The sequence below is a fragment of the Asparagus officinalis genome, chromosome 3 (assembly GCF_001876935.1).
Source record: "Asparagus officinalis chromosome 3, Aspof.V1, whole genome shotgun sequence".
In the NCBI taxonomy this organism is placed as follows: Eukaryota; Viridiplantae; Streptophyta; class Magnoliopsida; order Asparagales; family Asparagaceae; genus Asparagus; species Asparagus officinalis.
Genome location: NC_033796.1, coordinates 46874992 through 46900269, shown reverse-complemented (window position 1 = coordinate 46900269; position 25278 = coordinate 46874992). Strand labels below are relative to the sequence as shown.

General features: G+C 35.9%; 2 protein-coding genes across 2 annotated transcripts; both read left to right on the top strand.

Annotated features, from left to right (window-relative positions):
- LOC109834021 lies at positions 447-7840 on the top strand. The gene is made up of 6 exons (XM_020401907.1): positions 447-759; positions 1822-2057; positions 2452-2710; positions 5332-5511; positions 5644-5799; positions 7300-7840. The coding sequence occupies exons 1-6, from the start codon at positions 709-711 to the stop codon at positions 7471-7473; spliced, it is 1056 nt and encodes a 351-aa protein (XP_020257496.1). The 5' UTR covers positions 447-708; the 3' UTR covers positions 7474-7840.
- Positions 9105-20089, top strand: LOC109832267. Its single transcript, XM_020399693.1, has 6 exons — positions 9105-9261; positions 11992-12230; positions 13362-13620; positions 13923-14102; positions 14182-14337; positions 19739-20089. The coding sequence occupies exons 1-6, from the start codon at positions 9232-9234 to the stop codon at positions 19910-19912; spliced, it is 1038 nt and encodes a 345-aa protein (XP_020255282.1). The 5' UTR covers positions 9105-9231; the 3' UTR covers positions 19913-20089.

Sequence of the window (25278 nt, the reverse complement as noted above, 5' to 3'; positions counted from 1 at the left end):
CTTCAACAAAGCGAACTCGATCATTAATTATGTAGTCTGTTAACTAGATGGCTTAACCCCTACGCGCACAACACTATAAGTATGCAATTGTGCAGCTACGAATTATACGTAGAACTTGTTCTTCAATAAGTGATGATTAACAAAGAAAGAAACAAAGGAGAACGAGTAAAGAGAAAGTATACGATCTGTGTATGTTCTTACTAGAGCATCATGAACTGATGTTTAAAGGACCTGTAGATGGCAAATTTGACTTGGGGCTCAGTCACATTCCATATCTCATCTCGGGCTCTCATTATATTTTTCCCTTAAAAATTGTTTTTTTGGCATTCTTCGTCTCTACCGATAATGTCAGCAATAGAGCGCGGTCCCCGATGAGATTCTGAATTAAAATTAGATATATTAGGAAAAAGAAAAAAGAAAACAGAAAAAAAAAGAAAAGAAAACAGACTTGAAAGAGAAATAAATTACGAAGAGACCCTGTTGGGGAGAAAAGCCGGAGGATTTTAATTTCAAAATCAACGATGAAGATAAAAGCCAGAGGATTTTAGTTCTCAAAGCAATGATGACAGCTCACGAGGTGATTTCATTAATTTATGGGTAAAGAGCCCAAAACCCCAGGGATGGCTTCTCCAGCTTCGCCCCGCTCCTCTCTTTAAATCCTCCATTTTTAAGAAAAAAAGAAGAAGAGGAAGAAAAAGAGAGAAAAACATGAAGGCCAAGGATGAGAAATTGGGAGAAGGCTGTTGTTTCTTCAACAAGGTTGATTCTTTCATCCCTTATTGTTGTCGCCCATTTAGTTTAACGATTATTGTATGCTGAAGTTGGGATCTTCATGTGCTTGGTAGTGAAATGTGGTTGCTTTTACTCCTTTTGCTTTATGTTTAGTATCTTTTCAGATTTCTTTTTGTCTGTGAGTTGCGTTGGAGAGAACCCATTGGCATCTTTGTTCTGAAATTCCTTTCTTCGAACTATTATTTTGGTTTATTTCAAGTCCCATTTCATGCATTGTCTTGGCTTGTCGTTGTGCTATGCAGATTTTGGTGAGTTAATTAATTAATTTATTTTCATTCTTTTTTTTTTAATTTTGGAAAATGCACGTTACTAAATCTCTTAAGTAGCTCGGAGTAACATTCCAGAAGGATCTGAATTCTACACTTTTGGTACCCCAAGGTTCTGGGATTTTTCTTGACTTTTGATGCTAGTTAATACTTTGATTTTATCATTCTCTTGTTAGTTGGTAGCAATTGGTTGGCTTGGTTTGTGCAAAAAGAAAAACAGGGAAAAAAATGGGTGAAAGAATTGGTTCGGTTTAGTTGGAGATTACTCACTGTGTGTTTACATGCTATGTGTATTTACATGCTATTTTCCTATGGGATCTTGTTTCATTAAGGTCTTTGTTATCAGAGCTGCATGCTAATCTTGAGGACTTTTGGACCAAAGACTGTATTTCTTGCATACAAGAGCAATTTCTAGAGCATGTCAATGATAGGTGTGTGTAGTTGTTTCTTTTTACGAGTAATGCTCATAGGCTATCATAGAAATCTGAAACCTAAATGTTTCCTACTATTGCATCTTTGTACCATTTAATGATCTTTGTTGATAGTGGTTTCTTCTAGTTATTAAAGAACTTTTGACTTCATACATGAGAAATTCTTTGCATATGCATAAAAACTCTATGCGGATGCTATATGGATGCACCATTTATTTCTTTTTTCATTCCCTCGAACTAATCATACGATTTAGCTATTGTTACATAAATCTAATCTGTACCAACTTAATTGCTTCTTTTCTTGAAATTTATCCTTTTCTTTTTTTTTGCAGGACACTCTTGTCCTAAAGCTTCCAAAGAAATCACCAATTCTTTCAAGGATGGTTGTATTAGCGGTTGTAATGATCTGTAGTGTATATATATGCTCTATATGCCTAAAGCAAACAAAGATCCACAAGGAGTCCAACTTTATGAGGATTAAGCTAATAGAAAAACCTTATCACGCTCATAGAATCCCACACGCTCAGATTCCATATGTTCACTACCCTGAACCAATCACATATAGCAGGTAATGTGAACCTTTTGAACATGGCTGGCATTCAAACAATTGAATTCAAATTGCTAACTTTATTGTTCAATTGCCGAATTACACAATATCTTCTTGATTGTTTAAAACTAGTCTCTCTAAACTTATTTATAGACCTTTTCGTCCTATTTTTAGTTCATGTGAGATTCTTTCTCATGAATGCCGTTGTTTGAACTTTTCAAATTCTAATCCTGTTCGAATTGATTCAATTCCAATTGGAACTTGCTTTTCCTGTCAAAGTAATCTTTCAATCCAAATCAAGTTTGTACATTGATTCCTATTGTTTGAATGCGGCCCATATTTATCATATCTAAAGGCAGAATTTAGTTTTCTTTGTTTTTTCGGCCATCAAACAACCGATCTTTGTGCCTGACAGGAATGAATGTGCTTGCGCACCAGTTCGTTTCTTTACTATCGTGTCAATGCAACGGTCTGGAAGTGGGTGGTTTGAGACTTTGCTAAATAGCCATATTAATGTTAGTTCTCACGGAGAGATCTTTGCAAACAAAGAAAGGAGGAGTAATATGTCGGCAATAATGAGGACATTGGATAAAGTATACAATCTTGATTGGAATAGTAGTGCTTCAAAAAATGAATGCACAGCTGCTGTGGGCTTCAAGTGGATGCTTAATCAGGTAAATGTTTTGAAAAAACATTTATTAATTAGGTAACATCAATTTCGGAATGAAGTTACTATTAGATTTTCACATGTTATTAGGTATCAGATTTGTTATTGATCATTTGAAATTTATAATGTATGTAGTAGTGAGAGTTTTGTCGTCAAATTTGTTGTGATCAGAATAAAATAAGAAGCCTAACACGCTTGCTCCTCTTCAAGCAGGAAAAAATATTTTAACAGAAATGTAATTGTGAAGAAATATAAACTCAAGACTTTCCTGGGAATATCCTTCTAATGAGACAGATTAGGTAACATAAAGGAAACCTTATGTTGGTAAGGATCAGTTTAATGTCATTACAAGGGCCTGTCCTGTATTCCTTTATAGCATTAATATTTCTCTGGCCAGATGAATTACTTGATTATAAACCGCCAGAGATATTACATGATCCTGACACCCACTACTTTTGATTATTCTCAGGTTCACTTAAATTTTTTTTAACCTTAGTAAAGAGTCTAATGACTTTATACTCTATTACTCCCTCTGTTGAATTGTTGCAGGCTCAAACGCCTTACCATTTCCTTACTTTATTGCTATTGAAGATGCGTTAATTTGGGCAACTAAATAGCTCTGTTGCAGCTACGATAAAGTATTAAAGAATTGTCTTCCTAAATCCTACCCAAATGAAGGGGGTTTATTACTTTGTTGAACAACTGGCATCTCAACATTTCACGAGTATAATGACATTCATCAAGAAGTAGTTGGGTGTGATCTTTTTGGTACAATAAACTTTTAACTCATGTATTTTAGACTATCAGACCAGATTAACATAAATCCATTTGATGATATCACTACAGGTATATTTGACATTTTTCTGTCTGCATTGAAGCATATAGCATACGGTGGTTATCTGAAGTAATATAGCAATATTAGATTCAAAGGTTAATAGCGAAAAAGGACAACAATGGATCTTAAATCCCATAGCATATAAATATCGTGAAATTGAGCCATATATCATAGGACGTTTTTTACCTGCATGATTCTAAACTAACTTGCTAAATGAAAGCTCAAGTTCTAAAAAGCTGAATAACATTTCCACCTACAATCATGCAGATGACTAAAATTCCACCTAAATGACTTGGAGGCTGATAACGATTTAAGGTTTCAATTAATGGAAAAAGACAAAAAACAGGCTGCGGCATATCAGCCTTATGTGCATATTCTTAGGTACTGTGTTTGATTAATTTCCAGGAATTGCTAATTTTAGAGATAAGATTCACACAGTGCCTGAGGCTCATTTCAGGCTTGTATTTGAAAATAGTAATATCATTTATTTTCTGTTTCTGTCTGGCCTGAATATAGTGCAATATTGCATTAATTATGGTGACACTTTCTAGAAATCTATACATGCAATCATTATTTTAATAATCTTACATTGTGTGATAGTACAGGATAACTTTCTTCATCTGATCTAAATTATGTATTATATATTCACCAAGCCACATTAGTCACTGCATTCAGGAACATTGAATAGGAGAAATCTATGGGATTCTTTTAGCAAGACCTGGGATTGCTTCAGGCGGAACATTTTTTTTTGTGGATCAATGGTGGGCAAACGAGATTTATAAGTTAGTTATTGTTTTACTAAGCTTAATGTCTTATTAATTTTGTGCAAATTACTTGCATTAATTATGTATACCTGAACATTAAAACTTTCAACTTACGAGCATTGAGCAACATTGACAGAATTTTTTTAATATCATAGTGGTTAATTCTGTATTTCTGTTACTGATGCTTATTTTAGAATTTTGTTACTCACCAGCTTGTTCTTATGGGTAACATTGCTGCATAAAAATTTCTTTGTTCCATACTCGTAGCTGAGCCCTATGTCACACGGGACAGGTACGGGTGTGCACAAAGTTCCTATAACATTTTTTATGTTTCATTAATTGAGTAGATTATAAAATGGAAATTGCTTGCTTTTGAACGAAATACCTAACAACCCTTTAAAATCATACTTTTTGAACTGTGTGGGCTGATACGAACTCGATTCATATTAACCGAGTTGCGTGGAGTGGACATAAGGTGTAAGATCTACATCCAAGAAGTGCATGACAAGTGTTTTAAACTATGCCATATATTATATAATTGTGTACTTGTCTGAATAAATGTATGCATATTCAGGGAGTGTCCATGGAGTGTTGGCATCGAACACGTGTTGGAGATGGGTGTGTTTTAAAGTAAATCATGTATCATATAATTGAGTACATGTCTGAATAAATGTATGCATATACGGGGAATGTCCATGGAGTGTTGGGGGCGGACACATGTTGGACATTGGTGCGGGAGCCTAGATATGAGATGCCAGGGTAACTTAGGCATATGAGACTTGGTACTTTCTTCATTGGAAGAGTTAGATTGCCTCAATAGTTTTTGATTTTGATGATTTGTGATATACAGACCTCTAGCTAATCACTAGGCAAACATTTATTCGTTAAAGTTTGCAAAATGACATCCTTTTCTTCTCTATTCTTATTACTTTTCGTTTTTACATAGAACATAAATTCATCTAAGGATCCTTGTTTCTCTACACCTTGGATACAAACTGATATAGTTCTTCTTTTTCGTTACTGCTTTAGGGACTTATGCAACATTATGGTGAAATTGCTGAGTACTTCAATAAGAGAGGGGTTTCTGTGATATTCCTATTTAGAAGAAACCAGCTCCGTCAATGGATCTCACTACTAGCAAATTCCCATGATCAATATGCCAAACAACTGAATGGGACTCATAAAGCCCATGTTCACTCGCAATACGAGGTTGATCTCTCCTCTCAGTCATGGACTACAATAGTTGTTCTTAAAGACGGTCCAAAATATTAGGCCAAAGTCTTAATATATTTGTTCTTGAAATGATGTGTTTTGACATATTCCCATGGAAATTGTTTGCAGGCAAATATACTTGCGAGATTTAAGCCCATGATTGATGCCAAAATGCTGGTTCCCAAGCTGAAACAGTTGCACGACTGGGTTGTTGATGCTCTTGAACAGTTGAAAAGCAACCGCCACATGGTTATTTACTATGAGGATCTTATCCGAAATGACACTGTGAGCTCTCTATTCTATACTATATTCCCGTTACCTAATGTAACTTTTCACTTGTAATATGTTATTAGCTACAAATACAAACGTAAAATGAGTTGCAATTCTTCGAGGTATCATCTAGATATTTCAAAACCAAATAATTTAGTATGGATTGGAGGAACTTCTGAACTCGATGAACTTGATGTTGAATATATTATACACTTATATTTAACTGAACTTTGTTCAATCTGAAAAGTTTGAGCTAAGTACCATGTTGGCTGTCGGCCATCTAGCATATCTTTTCAGTGTTTACACCAGAAAGTCAAAATGTCTTCAAGATGAAGTGTATAGAAGGTAATTAATTGAAATCCCATGAGCCTGTGAGTATTCAAAATTGATTCTTTAAAGAATGTCAACATATATTTAAGTCATAAACCACGTGAACATTATTATTATTTTTTCTAAAAACAAGCAAAAGAAAATAATAAGCTTGTACCAAAAAGGCCTCCTTTGGTGTGCATGACTCATGCATGACCAAAGAAGCCAAAAATTCCAGAAATATGGGCTGACCCCTAACACATGAAGGTTATGTTTTCTAATATTTTGACATTCAATATGTGTCTAATATGTTTATTCTTGAAAGTTTATTTCATGATCGTCTAGCTTAAAAAGGAACGAATCATGTTTATTCCAGTAAACATCACTTATGGATTAGTTATTTGCAACATTTTAAATGTTGATTCATGATGGTTTCTTTGGTGATAGATCTCTTTTCATTTAAAAGATACCTTATTTAACAACCTCTTCTGATGCTGGAGTAGGTCTTGGTAAATTTTGTCCAGTGTATAGACCTAGTCACTTGCAATGCATGTATCCTATACAAGTAATTTCATTTCCTATAATATGTTTTTATTGATAGGATCTTTCATCCATACAAAATTGATTCACCCTAATAATACAATGTTAATTTTGTGTCACTACGCTTTAAAAGAAAGACATCATCTATTGCTTTCCTTTTATTTTTTTTACTTTTTTTTTTGAATCAGATAAAGAAATAAGCCAGTCACCAGTGATCTCAGATCATAAGGCTGGAAAGACATCATCTATTTCTGTTAAGACTGCACTGTTTTCTGCCATTAACTCACCAAGTTTCAAAAAAAACTGTATAGAGTTCTTAATTGTTCACTATGCTGAACACCAATCGCGCCCCGAAAGGGTAAGATAAATTTTATAGCCGTCTTTAATAAATTGGACGTATTTCTGCCAATTCTATCTCTTAAGGAATAAACTGGGAAGAAAAGGTGAGATTCAAAGTTGTAAATATCTTTGGACCATACATGTGTAAGTGTTTTAATTGAGTTTATGTGGGTGCATTTGAAACATATGAACATAGTATTGAGTCCCAACTTCTTAAGTAGTTCAAATAACCAGAACACCACGATTAGATGTCCTTCAACAACAAAAACTACAATTATTTCCACTTAAACACAACTTACCTTGAACATTCGGCTCATTTTCTTGCAGAAGGTGAAGGACGTTATGGACTTTCTTAAGGTGCCACAGAGAAGGCTAATCAGCCACCACGTGAAGATACACACGAAGCCATTGTCACATCTTGTAGAGAATTGGGATGATGTCCACAATGCACTTGCAGGAACCCAGTACGAGAGCTTTTTAACGTCTGACTATCAAATGTAGATAACATGATGTCAATATCGCGCCTTTTAAGTTTCTTGTTTGTCTTCGCATTCGTTGCTTGCCGATGCTGGGCAAAAATGCACGGTGACAACTGACGACCATTTAGATCAGGGCAGCTTTTGTTAGCATAAGGTGGAAATTTTTAGTAGTAGTGTTAGCGTGTTGAGTTGCGCGTTCTCATTTTAATTTGAGGTGTTAAATGGGAATGGATTTTGCAATACGATGAGATTTGCTAAACCCATTCATTTTTGTACTGTGGAAGTAATAACGTGTGTTAATTGAAGCTGAAATTCATCTGAAGCATTATAAATTGTACCTGCTTCTGGAATCTTTGATTTGATAGTTATATCCTTATATTTTGGAAGAATACTGCAGCGTTGAAACCAGGTTATGGTTAGTATTGAAGGTGTATTTTTATATTCGAACATAAAGCAGGTTGTAGCATCATTATTCTATGCGTACGGAGCGTGGTGAATCTTATGTGTAGATGATGCTGACTCAGTGAGGAATCTCTAGAGCATATTCTCGTGATCATGCCCTGTTCAAATTCTCCCAAGTATGTATTTTATTTTACAAGCTAGGGAATGACATGAGCAGTGCTAAGAAATCGTGAGCACTGATTTCAGATTTAAAAGATTGAGAAAGATTAATGAAGTTAATTATGATGTTTGGGCTAATATTCAACAGCTTTAAGATTTTGAATAAGATTTGTTTTCAACCTTTTGAAGACTTTTCCAATGATTCCCGGCTATCACGTTTGATACCGACATCTCACTGATTTGGACCCATTTGAAAATTGACAATCGAATTGAGTCAAACTTAGATCTTCCGATGCCCCCCCACTTTTAGAAAATAGGGTTAACAATAGATGAAAATTCTGTACGAAACAGACGATGAAATTAAGAGCTAAAAATGGATAAGTCAACTTGCACTATATTAATCTGTTAGTAATGTCGATTTTTATATAACAAAGTCAACCAAGAGAGCTTAGCCGAGTTGATAAGCTGCATATGAGTAGTATTTCAAGTTCCCAAGTTCGAGTCTCCTGTAGATCGAGCATCTACACGAATTTAATTTTATGAAATATTCAAGGCCGTGCGTTGGGGTGTTCCTAATCCACGCTCCGGGGGTTTGATCCCCTGTAGTCGTCGTCGGAAAGATCATGGTGAAGTTCCCTCCCTCTCTCAAAGAATAAAAAAGGGTGAAAAAGGATCACCCTTTAGACTTTCAACTTCCAAATGCTCACGCAAATAAATTGAATTTCTGGATTAGTCAACCTAAGTTAAACAAATATATACGTCTAATAATTGAAGTTATCTCTGAATTTCTTTTGGGTTTTTCTGCGCGCTTTACGTAAATTATATCTCGACTTCAGATGAATTACCCAACTTAAGTTAAACAAGTACTTAACTTTCATATTCGTTTTAAAAATCTTTGTCGTATCTTTCGTTAGTAATACGTTACGGCAACAGTAACGGGAGTTGAAGCGATCGAGATGTGCAATACATTTAAAGAAAAAAAAAAAAATAAAGACAGGAGAAAAATTACAAATAGACTTTGAAAGTAATGATGGCTGCTTACGAGGTGGGCTTATTAATTTCTTTGGAAAGAACCCAAAACCCCTAATTTAATGGGTTTTTGACTTGTGATCTCTCTTTTCCTCTTTTAAATCTTTGCTGCTCTTTGAGGGAAAAAAAAATTAAGAAGAGAGAAGCAAAGAAATATATACCAAAAAAGGAGAGGAATTAGGAGGAGAAGATGACGGGAGGCTGCTGTTTCTTGAACAAGGTTGATTTTTTACTCCCATTTTTATTTGGTGTTGTTACTCCTAAAACTGTGAAGTAGAAAGTTGTTGCTTTTTTTTTATATGTTTTGCTTGATGTTTTGTCTTCCTTATTGGTTTTTTTCCCCTGAGATGTAGTGTTAGCAAATTAATGCTCTTGAATAATGTTAAAATTTTGTTTTCTCTGAATATTGTGTTTAACTAATTAAGTCGCTATAGACTTGAGTACTTTAGGGATGATCTGTAATAATAATGATGACGAAACAGTTCAAGTTCATTAAAATGAATGACCCTTCAAGATAAAACTGATTTGCAGTCAACAAGGAGTAAGACACCAAAATTTTCGTTTTAAAAATTCTCACTTTTTTGTTGTGGGTTTTTTTGGGGGGTGGGGGTAGGACTTTGGACTTTTTCTAAGATTTAACTTTATTTGTTATTGGTTTTTGAACTAGGATTTTGATTAACTTTATTGTGTTCTTGGTTTTAGGACTAGAATTCAGATTTACTTTATGGTTTTATTCGTTGTCTTGGATTGTGATTAGGACTCAAATTGCAAAAATCTAAATCCCAATCCAACTATATACAATCTAATGAATTTATTTAAGAAAAAGTCCAAGTTAAAATTAGATGATTGTGCTCTCCCTCCTTGGATTTTCTTCTCCCCTTCCTTCAATGAGCCCACATTTAAAAACAACGCTATTGTCTAATATTTAGCAGACGTTTCTACTTAATATTAAATACTAATTATTTATTTAATAAATATTAAATATATTCACTTTTAAATATTTTAATTTTAAATAATTAAATATATTTAATACAATGAAATATATTTAATAATTAATATTGTATGATAAGTTTTATATTTAATATTATTTAATTATTCAATATATTTAATATAATATATTTATTTAAACTTTAAATATATCATTATTTAGCATAGTTTTAATTTATAAAATCATTTAATATATTTCATATTAATATTGTATGAATATAGTCTTGTTTATGCATAAGAAATATAGCAAATACGTCAATATAATTAATATTAAAAATTAAATAAGAAAATATTAAATGATATAAATATTGTGTTTTATTTATTTAATATATTTCATATTAAATATTAAGTATATTTAATATTTAATTCTTTTTATCAGATTATTTAGATATATTTAATACATTTAAAATGAAATATTATCTAATAGTATTAATATTGTTAATTATTTAACCATTTTAATATTTATTCTAATAAATTATACATTTAGTAGTCTAATATATTTAATATTAAAATATTAATTAATTGCCATATTATAATATTTAAATATATTTGATATTAAAAATATTAACCAATTAAAATAATTTAGTATAATTAATTGCCATATTATAATATTTAAATATATTTGATATTAAAAATATTAACCAATTAACATAATTTAGTAATTAAATAATTAATTTAATATAAAGTATTAAATATATATTTCATTTAAATTATATTTAATATTTATATATTTTATATTTATTTAAATTTTAGAAAGAAATATAGTAAATAACTAATATTAAATGTAATTAAATTCATGTATTAGGTAATAAAAAATTAAATAATTTTTTGTTTATATTGAATGCTTGAAAATATATTGTATTATATTTAATGTTTACATATTTAAATATACAAATTGTAAATAAAAAGTTAAGCTTAAAATTGTAATTATAAGAAATTACTAATTAGATAATAATTATATTTTCGATAAAATAGTAGTTATGTTTGTTAATAGTTATTTAACATTCAATCCAAGAATCCATCCAAACGCTTAAAAATTCTCATTTAAACTCCAGGACTTTAACGAAAAAATCCTAGTCCTAACGTGAATCATAGAATGTTCGTAGCATTCTAGGATATTTTAGATAATAATGCTTATTTAGTAGCATGTTATGTAAGTATTTTGTTAGATATATTTGTTTGATGCATGACTAACACAGTATGATAATCTCAAATAATTTCCGGTATTTCTAAGATAATTTTAAGAAAAAATAATGTCTTTTAAGATCCCCTTCTATCATCATATGAGTATGTGACACATGTTGTTGGACAAAAATACATGGTAGGATATCTTTGACCCACAAGTGTAGAAAAACTAATCTTGAAACTTGAATTTGGTTATCCCTAATATCTGATCGTGTCAATGATTTAGATAAGACATGTTTTGTTATCTTCTTCAAATTGATTTTCTTAAGCTTAATTTATAAAATGCAAGGAAGACATCACAACACAAATTTCATGAGTATTCATTACTCATTAGAAGTGCTTTTACGGCATTCAATCATAACAACGTGATTTTGTTTTCAAAAGATATGAAAACATAATTGCAAAGAAACATTATGGCACTTATAAATAGAAAAAGAGAATGTCCAATATATGCAAAAACATAAACTTTCTCTTATATATACTTTAATAATTAAAAAAATATTTATAAATTTTGTTTTTTATAAACAGAAAGATAGGCTAGAAATTGATGAATGTCATGAGGCCTTGATGGATTCGTGAGATAATTTTGATTGTATCATTTAGGATGTTTAAAAATTCAAAAGATCTAGCAGGGATTGATAGTTAACACTGAGCTTTTGCCCAGAGACATGGAAGAGAGCCTGTTTTGTAGTTATGATTGTTCATGGTGTTAAGCATCTAGTCCCTACCAAATTAAATAGCTACCTTTTTTTTCTTCAAGCTAATTGTTTTTTTGCAGGAGACAGTACTCATCTTGAAGCTTCCAAAAAAGTCATCGAACTTTCTGATGATGATTGTGTTAGCTGCTGTGATGATCTGCAGTGTTTATATATGTACTGTATGTTTGAAGCAAACACAGATCCAAATCAAGCGCAATGTAGCCAGGATTAAATTTACAGAACAACCTTGTCACCATCCTAAGCTTACTCAGTCGGAGATTCAATATGTTCACTATCCTGAACCAACTACATATAGCAGGTATAATGGAATTAAAGCTTTAACAAACTTCAGGTTTTCTTTCAGGTTAAATGCACAGATACACGTTGTTTTGATCTTACTATCCATGTAGTACAGTGTTGCAAATAGGTCGCCGAGTTAATTTTTTGACTCCTTTTCCCTTGATAAACACACTTATTATTATTATGGGTAGTAAGTGCAAAACAAGGATACTACTACTGTGGCTCCGCGTGCAATTAACCCTCTTCTTTTTAGGTAAATTTCACAAAACCTCTCTAAAGCCTAAGGCTTAGGGTTTTGCATGAAATCCTCATCAAAAATTACAAACCACAGAAACCCCCTGAACATTCACAGATATACTTAAAATTCTAATAAACAACATCGACGGGTTGAGTAAATATAAAATATCATTTTTATAAAACCCTTACCCCAAAAGGTCAAATAGAAAATATATTTAGTAGATAGGGGTAACGTTATCCAGAACTTATCATGTATGCAGTATGTGATAACTTAATGTTGGGAAAATCACCCACTAAACCAGAGAATAGAGAGACAATCACAAAACACAATATTTACGTGGTTCGATCAAGTTGATCTACGTCCACGGCAAGAGGGGGCTTTCACTATATTCAATCTCTCAAATACAACACACATACAAAATTTTAGCACTCTCTCTTTTGCTTTTGCTCTCACTCAAATGGCTCTGTCAAGATTGCTTCGGAGGATGCCTACACTGAGAGGAGAGGTGCAGCAGGTTTATAGGCTTCATTAGCATAATTTAAGCCACCAATCATGCCATCAGCAACACCTTTCTTCTTCCTCCACCAATCAGCAACACCTTTGACTCTTAACCCCTCCATTTTCAACAAAGGAGGCTCTCTGTCAGCTCCTTTCTCTCTTGTTGTCAATGGCTCCGGCTAATGATTTAATCCCAGCCTGATGTTGTTGACAAAAGGATAAAGCTCAGCCTCTTTAATTGACTAACACTTAAAGTAACTTCCGTCAATTACGATACTCGAGACAAGATCAGAGGGATTTCTCTGGTTTATAGTTCAGGGGGTTTGTGCATAATCCTCAAAAGTCCAGGGGGTTTCGTGAAATTTACTCTTTTCTCTGTGTTCTGTGACCGATACACCTTTTGGTTCTTGACAGAAATGAGTGTGCATGTATTCCAGTTCAATTCTTTGCTATTGTGTCGATGCAACGATCTGGAAGTGGGTGGTTTGAGACTTTGCTGAATAGCCATATCAACATTAGCTCTCACGGAGAGATCTTCTCCAACAAAGAAAGGAGAAGTAATATATCGGCAATAACTAAGACACTGGATAAAGTATATAATCTTGATTGGATCAGTAGTGCTTCGAAAAATGAATGCACAGCTGCCGTGGGCTTCAAGTGGATGCTTAATCAGGTGATTCTATGGAAACATATTGTAGTTAGGTAATGTAAATCTCGCAAATGAAATAATACTTTAGCAGTTGAAGAAATGCTTCAGTTACATGGTTCACTTGTCTACATTCTTCATCAAGCCTTCATATTCCATATCGACTTACTTAACCCCTGACTCCATTCGCGATCACTTCTCCTGGTTTCATCATGCCTTCAAATATTATTACAAACAAATTTTCGAGCACTTCAGTAATATAGGGTTTAAAACGTCCTCTTTGCCACTTTAATTAACTTCTCCTTTTTGATTTTTATTGTCTACACTAGGGTCTTATGCACCATCACGAAGAAATTTCTGAATACTTCACTCAAACAGGGGTTTCTGTGATATTTCTATTAAGAAAAAACCAGCTCCGTCAGTGGATATCGCTACTGGCAAATTCCCATGATCATCGAGCCAAACAACTGAATGGAACTCACAAAGCTCATGTGCACTCACAAATTGAGGTTGATCTTCTCTTCAGTATTTAAGAAAAATAGCTGCTTAGACAAAGCATTCACATCTCTTGTTGCGAACACCCTGCAGGCAAATATACTAGCGAGATATAAGCCCGTGATTAATGCAAATTTATTGGTGCGCAAACTGAAACAGTTGAATGACTGGGCTTCTGATGCTCTAGTACAGTTGAACAGCACCAGGCATATTACTGTATACTATGAGGATCTCATTCAGAACAGCGTTGTAAGCTCTCAATCGAAAATCTTTACTTTAAGGACAAGTTATTACTGACAATAATTTATCAAGTTTTTAGCGGCCTAGGTCTCTCCTTGGAATTGTCTATATGTTGTTCAGAAAAGAATTTCTGAACTCAAAACATGTCGTTGGAATTCAGGGTTAGTGTCATCTGTTAATGCAAATACATCATATGCTATGTAACATAAAACTCCTGTTGGTGGGGTGGGTTGGCTGGGTTTTGGTTGGGGGGGGGGGGGGGTTGGTTGGTTGTTTTTAGATAAGGATTACATATCACGTTGAGCCGCCGGTCGACGTAAACTGATGTGGGCTTTCCTATCATTTTTGTGTAAATATAGAATATGTTACAAAAAATTTGCATCCATAAACAATAATTACCAATAATACCAATCACAAAACCTACCAACAAGAGACACAAGAATTTATAATAGTCGAGATAAACAATTCTATATCCACTCTTCCTCTTGACAGATTTCTCCTGAATCACGAACCTTGTTGCGCGCAGCGGAAATTTCGGCAGCACTTCGGTAGCACAACAAGAGAGTCAGATCGCAATAAGAATTCCCGTCTCACCAAGGAGACAAGAATCTGAAGCGGATATCTCAACAAAGTGAGATATCGGCCCTTCCTCTCATCAGTTCTAGGACTGACCTGTCGAGGGATCCTAAAAACTATTACAAATCACACAAAAGTAGTACAACCAATTTTTACGTGGTTCGGCAAATTGCCTACGTCCACGGGGCAAGGAGGGGGAGAGATCTACTTTCGTGGGCTCTTCACGCGGCGAAACCAATCACACAAACGCGTTTATTAAAACGCGTAACAACCAATCACGTGGGTGGGCCCCCACATGTTCACAATTCTCCACCTCGGTGAAGTTTTCCCAAAACTGAGCCGACACCAAAGCAACCAAATGTCCCACTTGTTGTGACCAGTACGAGCTCAATCCATAACAAGTCGAGAACCCGAACGAGAGTCCAAACAATCTCACCCCCATCAAAATCAACTAATCCAAACCGGCTGCATCTGATAGACTGCCTACGTATCCTCTTGCCTAAGGAATCAAGCCGAACGTAGTTCATCCAAATGGCCGTCAACGGCCTTAGCAATCACGAATATGCAACAAGTTTCGACAATGATCAAACTTGTTGCTTGGAACCACCTTAGTGAGCATATCCGCCGGATTATCCTTCGTGTGGACTTTCACAATCTTCACATCACCATCTTCAAGAACATCCCGAACGAAGTGACAACGAACGTCAATATGCTTCGTCCTCGCATGAAAAACCTGATTCTTCGCCAAATAGATAGCACTCATGCTATCACAATGAATAGTGACGGATCTCTGCGATATACCAAGTTCTTCCAAAAGTCCTCGACGCCAAATAGCCTCCTTCACAGCCTCCGTAACCGCCATATACTCTGCCTCCGTCGTAGACAAAGCCACTGTCGATTGTAAGGTGCATCTTCAACACACCGGCGTACGGATCAAAGTGAACACATACCCCGTCGTAAACCGGCGCTTATCCAAATCCCCGGCATAATCCGAATCAACATAGCCAATGCATAGCTGCCCACCTGTAGTGTCCCGCTCATAAACCAAACCAACATTGAGCGTACCTCGAATGTACCTCAAAATCCATTTCACAGCGTCCCAATGACCCACTCCTGGATCATGCATGTATCTCAATACCATGCTTACCGCCTGTGACAAATCTGGCCTCGTACATACCATCGCGTACATCAAGCTGTATCTCAATACCATGCTTACCGCCTGTGACAAATCTGGCCTCGTACATACCATCGCGTACATCAAGCTTCCAACCGCACTCGCATATGGAGTCTTCGACATTAACTCTCTATCTTCAACTGACTTCGGTGAAAGACCAGCTGAAAGCTTCAAATGGGCTCCCAATGGTACACTAACTGGCTTCGTATCCATGCTAACATGGAATCGTTGTAGAACCTTCTTCAAATAATCCACCTGTGTCAAACAAATTCTGCCCTTCTTCTTGTCTCTACCGATCTCCATCCCTAGAATGCGCTTCGCCTCCCCCAAGTCTTTCATCGCAAACTCATTTGATAGCTGAACTTTTAACTCATCTATAGACGACCTGGAAATAGAGGCAACCAACATGTCATCGACATAGAGCAACAAATAAATGTACGCACCTCCTTTCAACTTGCGAAAATATACGCAAGGATCAAACTGGTTCCGAGTGTACGAATAACCAATCATAAAACCATCAAATCGCCTATACCACTGTCGAGGAGACTACTTCAAACCGTATAGCGATTTTTTTAACCTGCAAACCAACTTATCTTTGCACACCGCCACTTTTCCCCTTTTCGTACTTGCTACAAACCCTAGGAAGGATTGAAGAGATATATATAGCTGTAGGGTTAATTTGGGCCGCACGTGGGCCACTTATTCACGTGGAAACAAAAAAACGCGTTGCTGCTCATGCAATTTTCCCAACCGTGGCCCCCACTTCACGTTCACAATCACACAAACACGTTTATTAAAACGCGTTTATTAAAACCAATCACATAAACGTGTTTATTAAAACGCGTAACAACCAATCACGTGGGTGGGCCCCCACATGTTCACAAACCTAATTCAGTAGGCTTAGAAGACCATACTGTAGTTTTAATCCGAAGCTAGTCATCTAACCTAACTCTCACAATGAGTAATTCTTAGCCCTAGCTAGCCCCAACACTCGATTCAACCGGCTTGAGTGCACCATAAAAGAAGTTCAATAAAAAATATAACAATTAAGCTTAATACAAAAAACGATCTTATAGTAGTCCTTTTGATTTACAAACCGTTTGATCTAAGCGTAGCTTGATGAAGAATAGGGATGAAGATGAGTTCCAATGGCACCTCTCCTCATCATGAACTGGTCAGATAATGTTGTACGTGGCGAGTGAGTGATTGACGAGACTCCAGGAGATCGAAAAGCTTTCCTTGATCACCAAATTGAAATCGTAGGTCTCCTCCCTCTTTCTCTCTCCTTTTCTCTTCTAATTAGGCTAGGGAATAGTGCCTCAAAACATAGGAGAAGATAGTGGTTTAACTTTGATGTACAATGAACTACATAGATTAAAAGTTTAAAATTTAAATCAGTCGTCTTAGCCATCGATGGTGGCTCTTAACCATTGATGGTGTCGAGCGACCATTGGTGGTCAGATGACCCAATCAGTGATCTAAATGCCTCTGGACTTGTGCACTGTTGATGATCTAGGGGAACAATTGATGGTCTCAGGTCACTATTAATGGTCAACGTGCACGATCGATGACCGACAACTTGAAATCAGCTTTTGAGCTGTTTCGCTTCTTTTCGTCTTGTTCTTATTCCACACTTGTATATTCCTATCCTAGATCATCTCAAACATAGGTCAGACTCAAATGAATGTTTGTTATTACTCAAACAACTTTAATTTTACCACATAACTTAGGAGATATAACTTAAAAAATTCCTTAAAATTCTTGGAAAATGATCGGCAATTTGTTTTAAAGTTGTAGATCATAGTGCATGTGTTCTCATTTTCTGAGGATAATTATACAACCATGATGAACTTACTTTAGAATTCAAAATATTTTTTTTTGTGATTAAATTGCATAAATAATAATAATACGATTGAAGATGTTGTAGGTATCTTTTCTATAATGTAGGGTTAATATGATTTCTCTTATCTAAAATTTCCATATTTAACCCCAATTTACTAATCCCGGTATAAAATGTCAATGAGCTCTGTCCATACCTTTTTTGGGTTAATTAATTAATGCTTATCATTAAACCAATGAGCATATTACAGAGCATAGTCAGGCATACCCGACTTCTTTACATCTCGAAAACTCTAAGACAACAGACAGAACACGGAACATACAAAACTGGGCATAATTTCCCTAATCAAAAGACACAAAAATTTACAGACTCCCAAACCAAAACTTAAACTAAAATGGCAATTCGCAATAGTATAAGGATATGGGAACGAACAGTTTGATTTGTTTAACAACCTGAACAATGCTCTTCTTCACGGTTGAACATACCCTGCTGTTCCTTTCCAGCCATATGCAGTATACTCTAACTGAAGAGCAAACATCTTCACTCCATGAGGAAAAATGTTCTTCTTCCAGTTATGCATATACCAGTTAACCAACTGGTCTCATGAGTAGCTCCTCCTAAAATTCAATCCATAACATAACCTCCACACAGCCGTAGATAACTGACAGCCAAAAAATAAGTGGTTGTGGCTTTCAGTGGAGATACCATAAAAGAATACACAAATTGATAATGGCAGTGTCTCGTAGCACATAATCTATCAAATGTGAGTAATCTGTGATGAAACACTAACCACAGTATATGTGCATGTTTGGGCATATATGCAACTTACCACTACCGTTTGAAGATTAGGCATGAGATCATGATATGCAAGATCAACTTTAAGTTTGCCATGTTTACACTGACTCTTCATCATTCTGATAACACCCATAGATAGCATCTCCCCACATATGAAGAGCAGTATTCATAATTAATCAACTGCTTCCAGAACCATGAGTCCTTTTTGGTTGAACCCCCTAAATAGTACTTCTTTTTAAATAACATTCATGTATCCACTTTATCCATATCATGTCCTTTTTATTATGAATGAACCACATAATTTTCATAGCTGATGCATAGTTAGAGCAGAGAAAATTTCGAATCCACCGTCTTTTTGATTCTGACCAAGAGTACTCCAAGCAACAATGGGAATTCTATGAGATTCATGGGAATTACCCTAAAGGTATCTCTGTCTATACCTAGTCATGTGTATAGTATGTAATATGGATAGTTCAACTAGTTTGTAAGATTTGATTCAGTAAATATGACCATTTTACCAATTTTCCACATTAAGCTGTTCACGTATTGTAAATTAGTTGCAAGCATTGTTAGAGCAAATTCAAAGTGTACCCCGACCATAACACTTATTTAATCATAGAAATATAGTTGTTCCCTAAATTTGTATGTTAAAGACGTGTAATGCATGTATTTTCTAACCAGGGAACTATAACTGAGAACCAAATATGACTTTAGCTTTATGGGAAGAAGATGAATGCGGTATCCAAACAAATGGCTTCACCTTCACTTTTTTTTTTCATATATCTGGTATACTATCCTTTTAGTGTACACAATAAATATTTTTGGATAAATAACTTACATATACTTTTTAGTAGGAAAGGTTTCTTAGGATTCCACGTTAACTTTGACAAAAGAAATTAAAACATTTGTGCATGCATATGTCAAAACATGAACACAATGTACATTAAGTAAAAATTTAAGAAGTTCAAATAAACCAATGTTAAAAATGTTCTGATATATAGCTTAATTACATTATATTTGTGCAGAGGCTGATAGATGTTATGGAGTTTCTTAGAGTGCCTTGTCAAAGGCTGATCAGTCATCATGTGAAGATACATACAAGGGCATTGTCTCATCTGGTTGAGAATTGGGACGAAGTTCAGAATGCTCTTAGAGGAACTCAATATGAGAGCTATTTAACTTCTGACTATCAAATATAGATAATTTAATTTCAACAAATTATCATTATTCTTCTCTTTATTTATTAGATTATCTATTCACAATGTACTTCTGAGGAATCATCCGGCAATGACAATCATCATCCTGATCGAGCAAGATGATTTTACAAGAATGCTGAATCATTTATCACCAGACTCTCTTATGGTATAAAAGGTTCATCATGATACATTTAGTATATAGGAGGTTACAAATTCTTAATTTATACAGAAATGTAACTTGATAATCCGTGAATTCCGAAATAAATTAAAAACAAAAGAACTCTATATGAAATTTTTTTATTACAATAATTATATGGTTACGTGGATTTCTTGGCTTCAAGTGCATCTTATCACTCCCCTGGTGTCAATACCATTCAAGATAAGATTAAGGGATATGGAAAGAAACCTTTTAGATATTTTAAGATGTGGAGTAATCATAAGAATATTCTCCCTCTTTGTAGCATTATATAGAGCAGGAGATTGGATGGTTGCAAGATGTTTGTTTTCACCTCAAAATTAAAGAACTTAAAGAAGAAATTGAAATCCGAAAAAAGAAGAAATTGAAGGGTCTTAACATAATATATTTTGCAGATATATCTAACAAAGTTTGTACTTGTCAAAGTGAGCTTTGAAGGGATTCAACATCAACTTCAGCAAGATCCTCATAATGATGCTTTGTTTGTTAAAAACAAGGACTTTGTTATAGGTTGTCTCAAATATTCAAATCCATATTGCTTTGAGAGTTCCTTTTTATGACTTGGTTTGTTTTGATCAAGAGTCCTACTTACATTAGATTTTGCACAACCAATCATATTAGAGGTTTATTTCTACTTGAACTCTTGTTGGATTATAGGACATGTGGATTTCTATTCCTATTAGAACTCTTATTCCTTACACAACAAGGAGTTGGGATCTTCAAGGCTATATAAAAACAGTCTTTCAAACTAATAATTATCATCAATCTTCATAGCACCAATTGATACATGTGTATCTTCTTCCTTACTTCGGGAGCTTAGTGATTCTCATGAGAGCTTGATGATAGATGCTTCTCATGGTAGCTTGAGAATAGAGGCGTGGGTGGAGCCGTTGGTGACGACAAAAGAGGTCAAAAGCAGGAAAAACAGAAGAAATCAGGAAATGGAAGAATATGCTCGGCCGGTCGACCGAATGATTGACACCGATCGACCGACAATGCCATATCGGTAGAACGACCGACCAATGTCGATCGATCGAAAACGTGCACACTGCAGGGTTTAAAATGAGTTCTCTGGCCAGTCGACCGCGCCACACATATCGGTTGACCGGATTAGGTTCTTGGGTGATTTGGGATTCCTGATTGATACGTATTCCAAGTTAGATTGGGCTTAGTTATTTTTGAGATTGCCATCCACGTTGTTAGACATATAAATAGGGATTGTTTAGGGTTTCTAAACATCAGATTAGGTTTTTAAAGATAATAAGGAGATTGTTCCTTATTCTAGAGAGATTGTGAGGAGAGATTTCGTAATATTTTATTCTTCATAATCTAGAGAAGGTATTTTCCTTCGCCAATTGAATTGTCTTGTGTGTTCTTGCTGTTTTCTTCTCAACTCCACCTTTGATAATTCCGTGATTAAAGGTGCTTGCACGGCGACTCGTATCAAGTTGGTATCAGAACAAACAGATCCTGTGAAGGGGTATCCTATGTATAGTCCTTACTTGATCGCAGTACAAGAAGCTAGGCGAGATCCTTGACTCTTTGGAAGCAGTCTAGAAATCAAGGAAGAAGAGGATAGCGGATAACGACAACTCAGCGAGGCTGGATGCATTAGAGAAACAGATCGAAACAATCGGATCGACTCTCACACAACTCGTCTATCTCATCCATGGAGGAAATAAACATGGGGAATCTTCTTCGAAGTCTAAGAAGAAACCTGCAGAGTCCGGTAGAGAGAGTGAAAAATTAGATTTGATGAGGAGGTCGAGGCCGTTAGGGTTGTTCCACATCAATGGGTAAGGGTTCTTACCAGAATCTAAAGATTGATTTCAGAGTTGAGATTCATGTTTATGATGGGAGTGTTAACGTTGAAAGGTTTGATGATTGGATCGAGCGTATGAAGACTTACTTTACTCTTTATGACTATTCGTCAAAAGAGAAGATCATTTTTATGACTTGAAGCTTTCAGGACACGCGTTGACGTGGTGGAAATCCTATTGCAAACAGGAGAAGAAAGCGGTGTCGTGGAACAGGTTCAAAGAGCTACTGAGGAAGCAGTTCTACTCGGTGGGGTTCCTTAAAAAGCATTGGTACAAGTGGTATGACATGCGCCAAATATTCAATCAAACCGTTCAAGAACACACGACTGAGTTTCAACAACAAGTGATGGTTCTCAACATTGCGACGAAGGAGTACTCGATTTTTATGAAGTATATGGCGGGTTTGAATGAATACATCCGGAAGAAGATGAAGCTATTCATGGTTGAGTTGATTGTAGAGGCGAGCGTGAAGGCTAATGCCATTGAGGGCAAGCAGAAGAAAGACAACGAGACAAAGGGGGATGTCAAACAAGCGGGGGAAAGTCTAGTGGCTCCCAACCTAAGGAGGAGAAGAAGAAAGGCGACCCAAGGAAGGCATGATTGATTTGTAATCACTACAAGCAGACATGGCATGTAGATGATCAGATACTGGGAGAAGTATCCTCATCTGAAGCCGAAAGAGTTGAAGAAGAAGGAGGAGAAAAAGGCATACATGGTGACACAATGTCTGAAGGAAGTCCCCGGGATGACAGAGCCCAACAGTAGTCTCAACCTTATGGCAGGAAAGCAGGCCACGAAGGAAGATAAAGACCCCAGGGAGCAGCTCTTTATTCTTAAGTTGCAGGTGAAGACTAGCTTGGTTGATGCCATCGTTGATCCAGGGAGCCAGAAGAATTTGATATTCGAGACCTTGGTTCAGAAGTTGGGTCTGAAGACGGTCAAGCATCCGAAGCCCTATCCTTTAGGGTGGATTCAGAAGGAGTCGGGGCTGAGTGTGACCAATCAATGTACTTTCAGATTTTCACTTCACGAGTGGTATATTGATGAGATCACATGTGACGTCGTTCCATTGGATGTTTGCCATGTTATACTGGGCAATCTTTATTTATGGGATAGGTACGTGGTCTACGACAAGCGGGTCCAGAAGTATACGTTCACCAAGGATGGCGAGCAGTTCATATTTCGTTTGACATCTCTTCCGTAGGAGATGAGTTTGGTGACGGTGACTCAGACAAAAAGGCTAGTGAATGGAAGCAAAAAGTTTGGTTTATTGTTCATTAGGCCTTATGAGGAGCAGCTGAGTAGAGTATGCTTGACTACCTTGAGCAAGCTTCAGAAGGGAGATCTTAATAGGTTTGAAGGCCAAGTATGCATATTTGTTTTCGGAGATCACTGGGCTACCGCCGAGCAAGAGTGTGGAGCACGAGATTATGTTGACGGGAGAGAGTTCTTTGCCGAATATAGGCATCTACCGCACATCCGTACAGGAGTCCGAGGAGATCAAGAAGCAAGTTCAGGAGCTTCTGGAGACATGAGTGATAGTGTTTAGTTGTTCGTCTTGTGGGCCACCAGTGTTGTTGGTGGCTAAGAAGGATGAAGGCTGGTGCATGTGTGTGGATTACTGGGTGCTCGACAAGATAACGATCAAGAATTGTTACCCACTACCATGGATCGATGATCTTATGGACCAGTTGGAGGGGGCGAAGTTTTTCACGAAGTTAGATCTGACGTCTGTTTACCATCATGTGAGGATTCAGGAGGATGACATTTGGAAGACTACGTTTAAGACCAAGCATGGCCTGTTTGATTGGTTGGTGATGCCGTTCGGGTTATGCAACTCTCCAGCAACCTTTGATGTAGTTACGGGCCATGCTAACCTAAATAAAATGATTTATCATTAACGACTCCTAACAACTTATGTTAACTAAAAAAAAGGAAAAGAATGGAACAAAATGTGAGGTACATGGAGAGCAAAACGAAGCAAAAGACGAGCCTAAAAATAATTCAAGAAATAGAAACCTGTTTAAATTCCCGCATATACAATATTGTTTTCAATTTTGATTCTTTGTTGCATTGTTAAATCTCTTTTCATTAAGGCAAATTATCAAACATATTGTGTGTTATAGTTTGGTTCGCTCTACATTAGATTAGTATATATCAAATTGAGCCTTTATTTCCTTGAGAATATCGTCAAACACATTGTGTGCAACATGATAAGATGATGGTGAGCATCACTTTTTGATCACTACTTCATTGAGATAAATTGACAAACATATCTATGCATCACCATTTCAAACTTTACAAATGATCAGACGTAATTCTAGCAACATTATCTAGTCATAACCAGCAATCAAGCAATAGTTGCTACATAAACCCAGCACAACTTATCATTAATATTCATCATCAAATTACACAATGCACTTTGAAAAGTGCATCATAATAATTAAGAACAAAAAACCCCAACAAGGCATATAATCTCATAAACTGCTTTCTCAATATTACATAGTTTAAGCACTCTAACATCAACTAATTTATTTCAATGTCCTCAAGCTTTCAGATATGACAACGAGCTCGCAAATTTCAATAGTGTATGTACCTTTTACATTTGATTTCATGGGCATGTAAGGATTTTTCTCTTTAGGGGCTGTTTGTTTGGCCCAAAAAACGCTAAAAACTGGGAAATGAAATCTGACACGGGTGCCACATTAGATTTTGATTTCAAAAGCTTTCCATTTCATCTGTTTGGTTCGCCTTTGGTTTTTGAGAAAAGAGATGGTAAAATGGGGGTCCACGTCAGAAAAATCGGAAATGTGTTTTCAGCCCAATTTGGGCTGAAAACGGGTGGAAATGTCCCATCCGTGATTAAAAAAAGCATTCCGCACGCAGAACGAAGCGGCGGAGTAAAATAGGATTTCCACTTTTCCTTCTCTCTTCGTTACCCTCACCGCCTTTGACTGCTCTCCTTCCTCCTCTCACTGTTTCGCCATTGCCGAGCTCCATTTTCTTCGTTCATCTCCAACAAAACTCCGGCTCTGAAGATGGGCGGCGTTCGGAAGTGGTCGTTCCTGACGGTTGGGAGGATTCGCTAGAGCTGAACCGTGATTTGTTGCCTGTTATTGGGGTCTCGCCGGCCGTAAAAACATCTCGAGGTTTGCTTTCTTTTCCTCTGGTCGCTTTCCTTTGTAGCAAAAGCAGAAGTCGAATTTTTGGGTGCATGCATGTGACTTCTGATTTCGACTTTGATTGTGAAGATGAAAGCTGGTTTTTGTAGCAGTTAGTAGCTTGATCTTACCATTTGAGGCCAACAAGGGCAGTGTTTCTCCGTATTTAAACTGGCAAGATTTTTTCCTAAA

Bases quoted from the DNA above. Each gene is read 5' to 3' on its own strand.
- LOC109832267 (XM_020399693.1), top strand. From the start codon at position 9,232: ATGACGGGAGGCTGCTGTTTCTTGAACAAG. The intron at 14,103-14,181 runs GTTGATCTTCTC...AACACCCTGCAG, and splicing joins ATGTGCACTCACAAATTGAG to GCAAATATACTAGCGAGATA. The intron at 14,338-19,738 runs GTAAGCTCTCAA...ATATTTGTGCAG, and splicing joins ATCTCATTCAGAACAGCGTT to AGGCTGATAGATGTTATGGA.
- LOC109834021 (XM_020401907.1), top strand. From the start codon at position 709: ATGAAGGCCAAGGATGAGAAATTGGGAGAAGGCTGTTGTTTCTTCAAC. The intron at 5,512-5,643 runs GTTGATCTCTCC...AATTGTTTGCAG, and splicing joins ATGTTCACTCGCAATACGAG to GCAAATATACTTGCGAGATT. The intron at 5,800-7,299 runs GTGAGCTCTCTA...ATTTTCTTGCAG, and splicing joins ATCTTATCCGAAATGACACT to AAGGTGAAGGACGTTATGGA.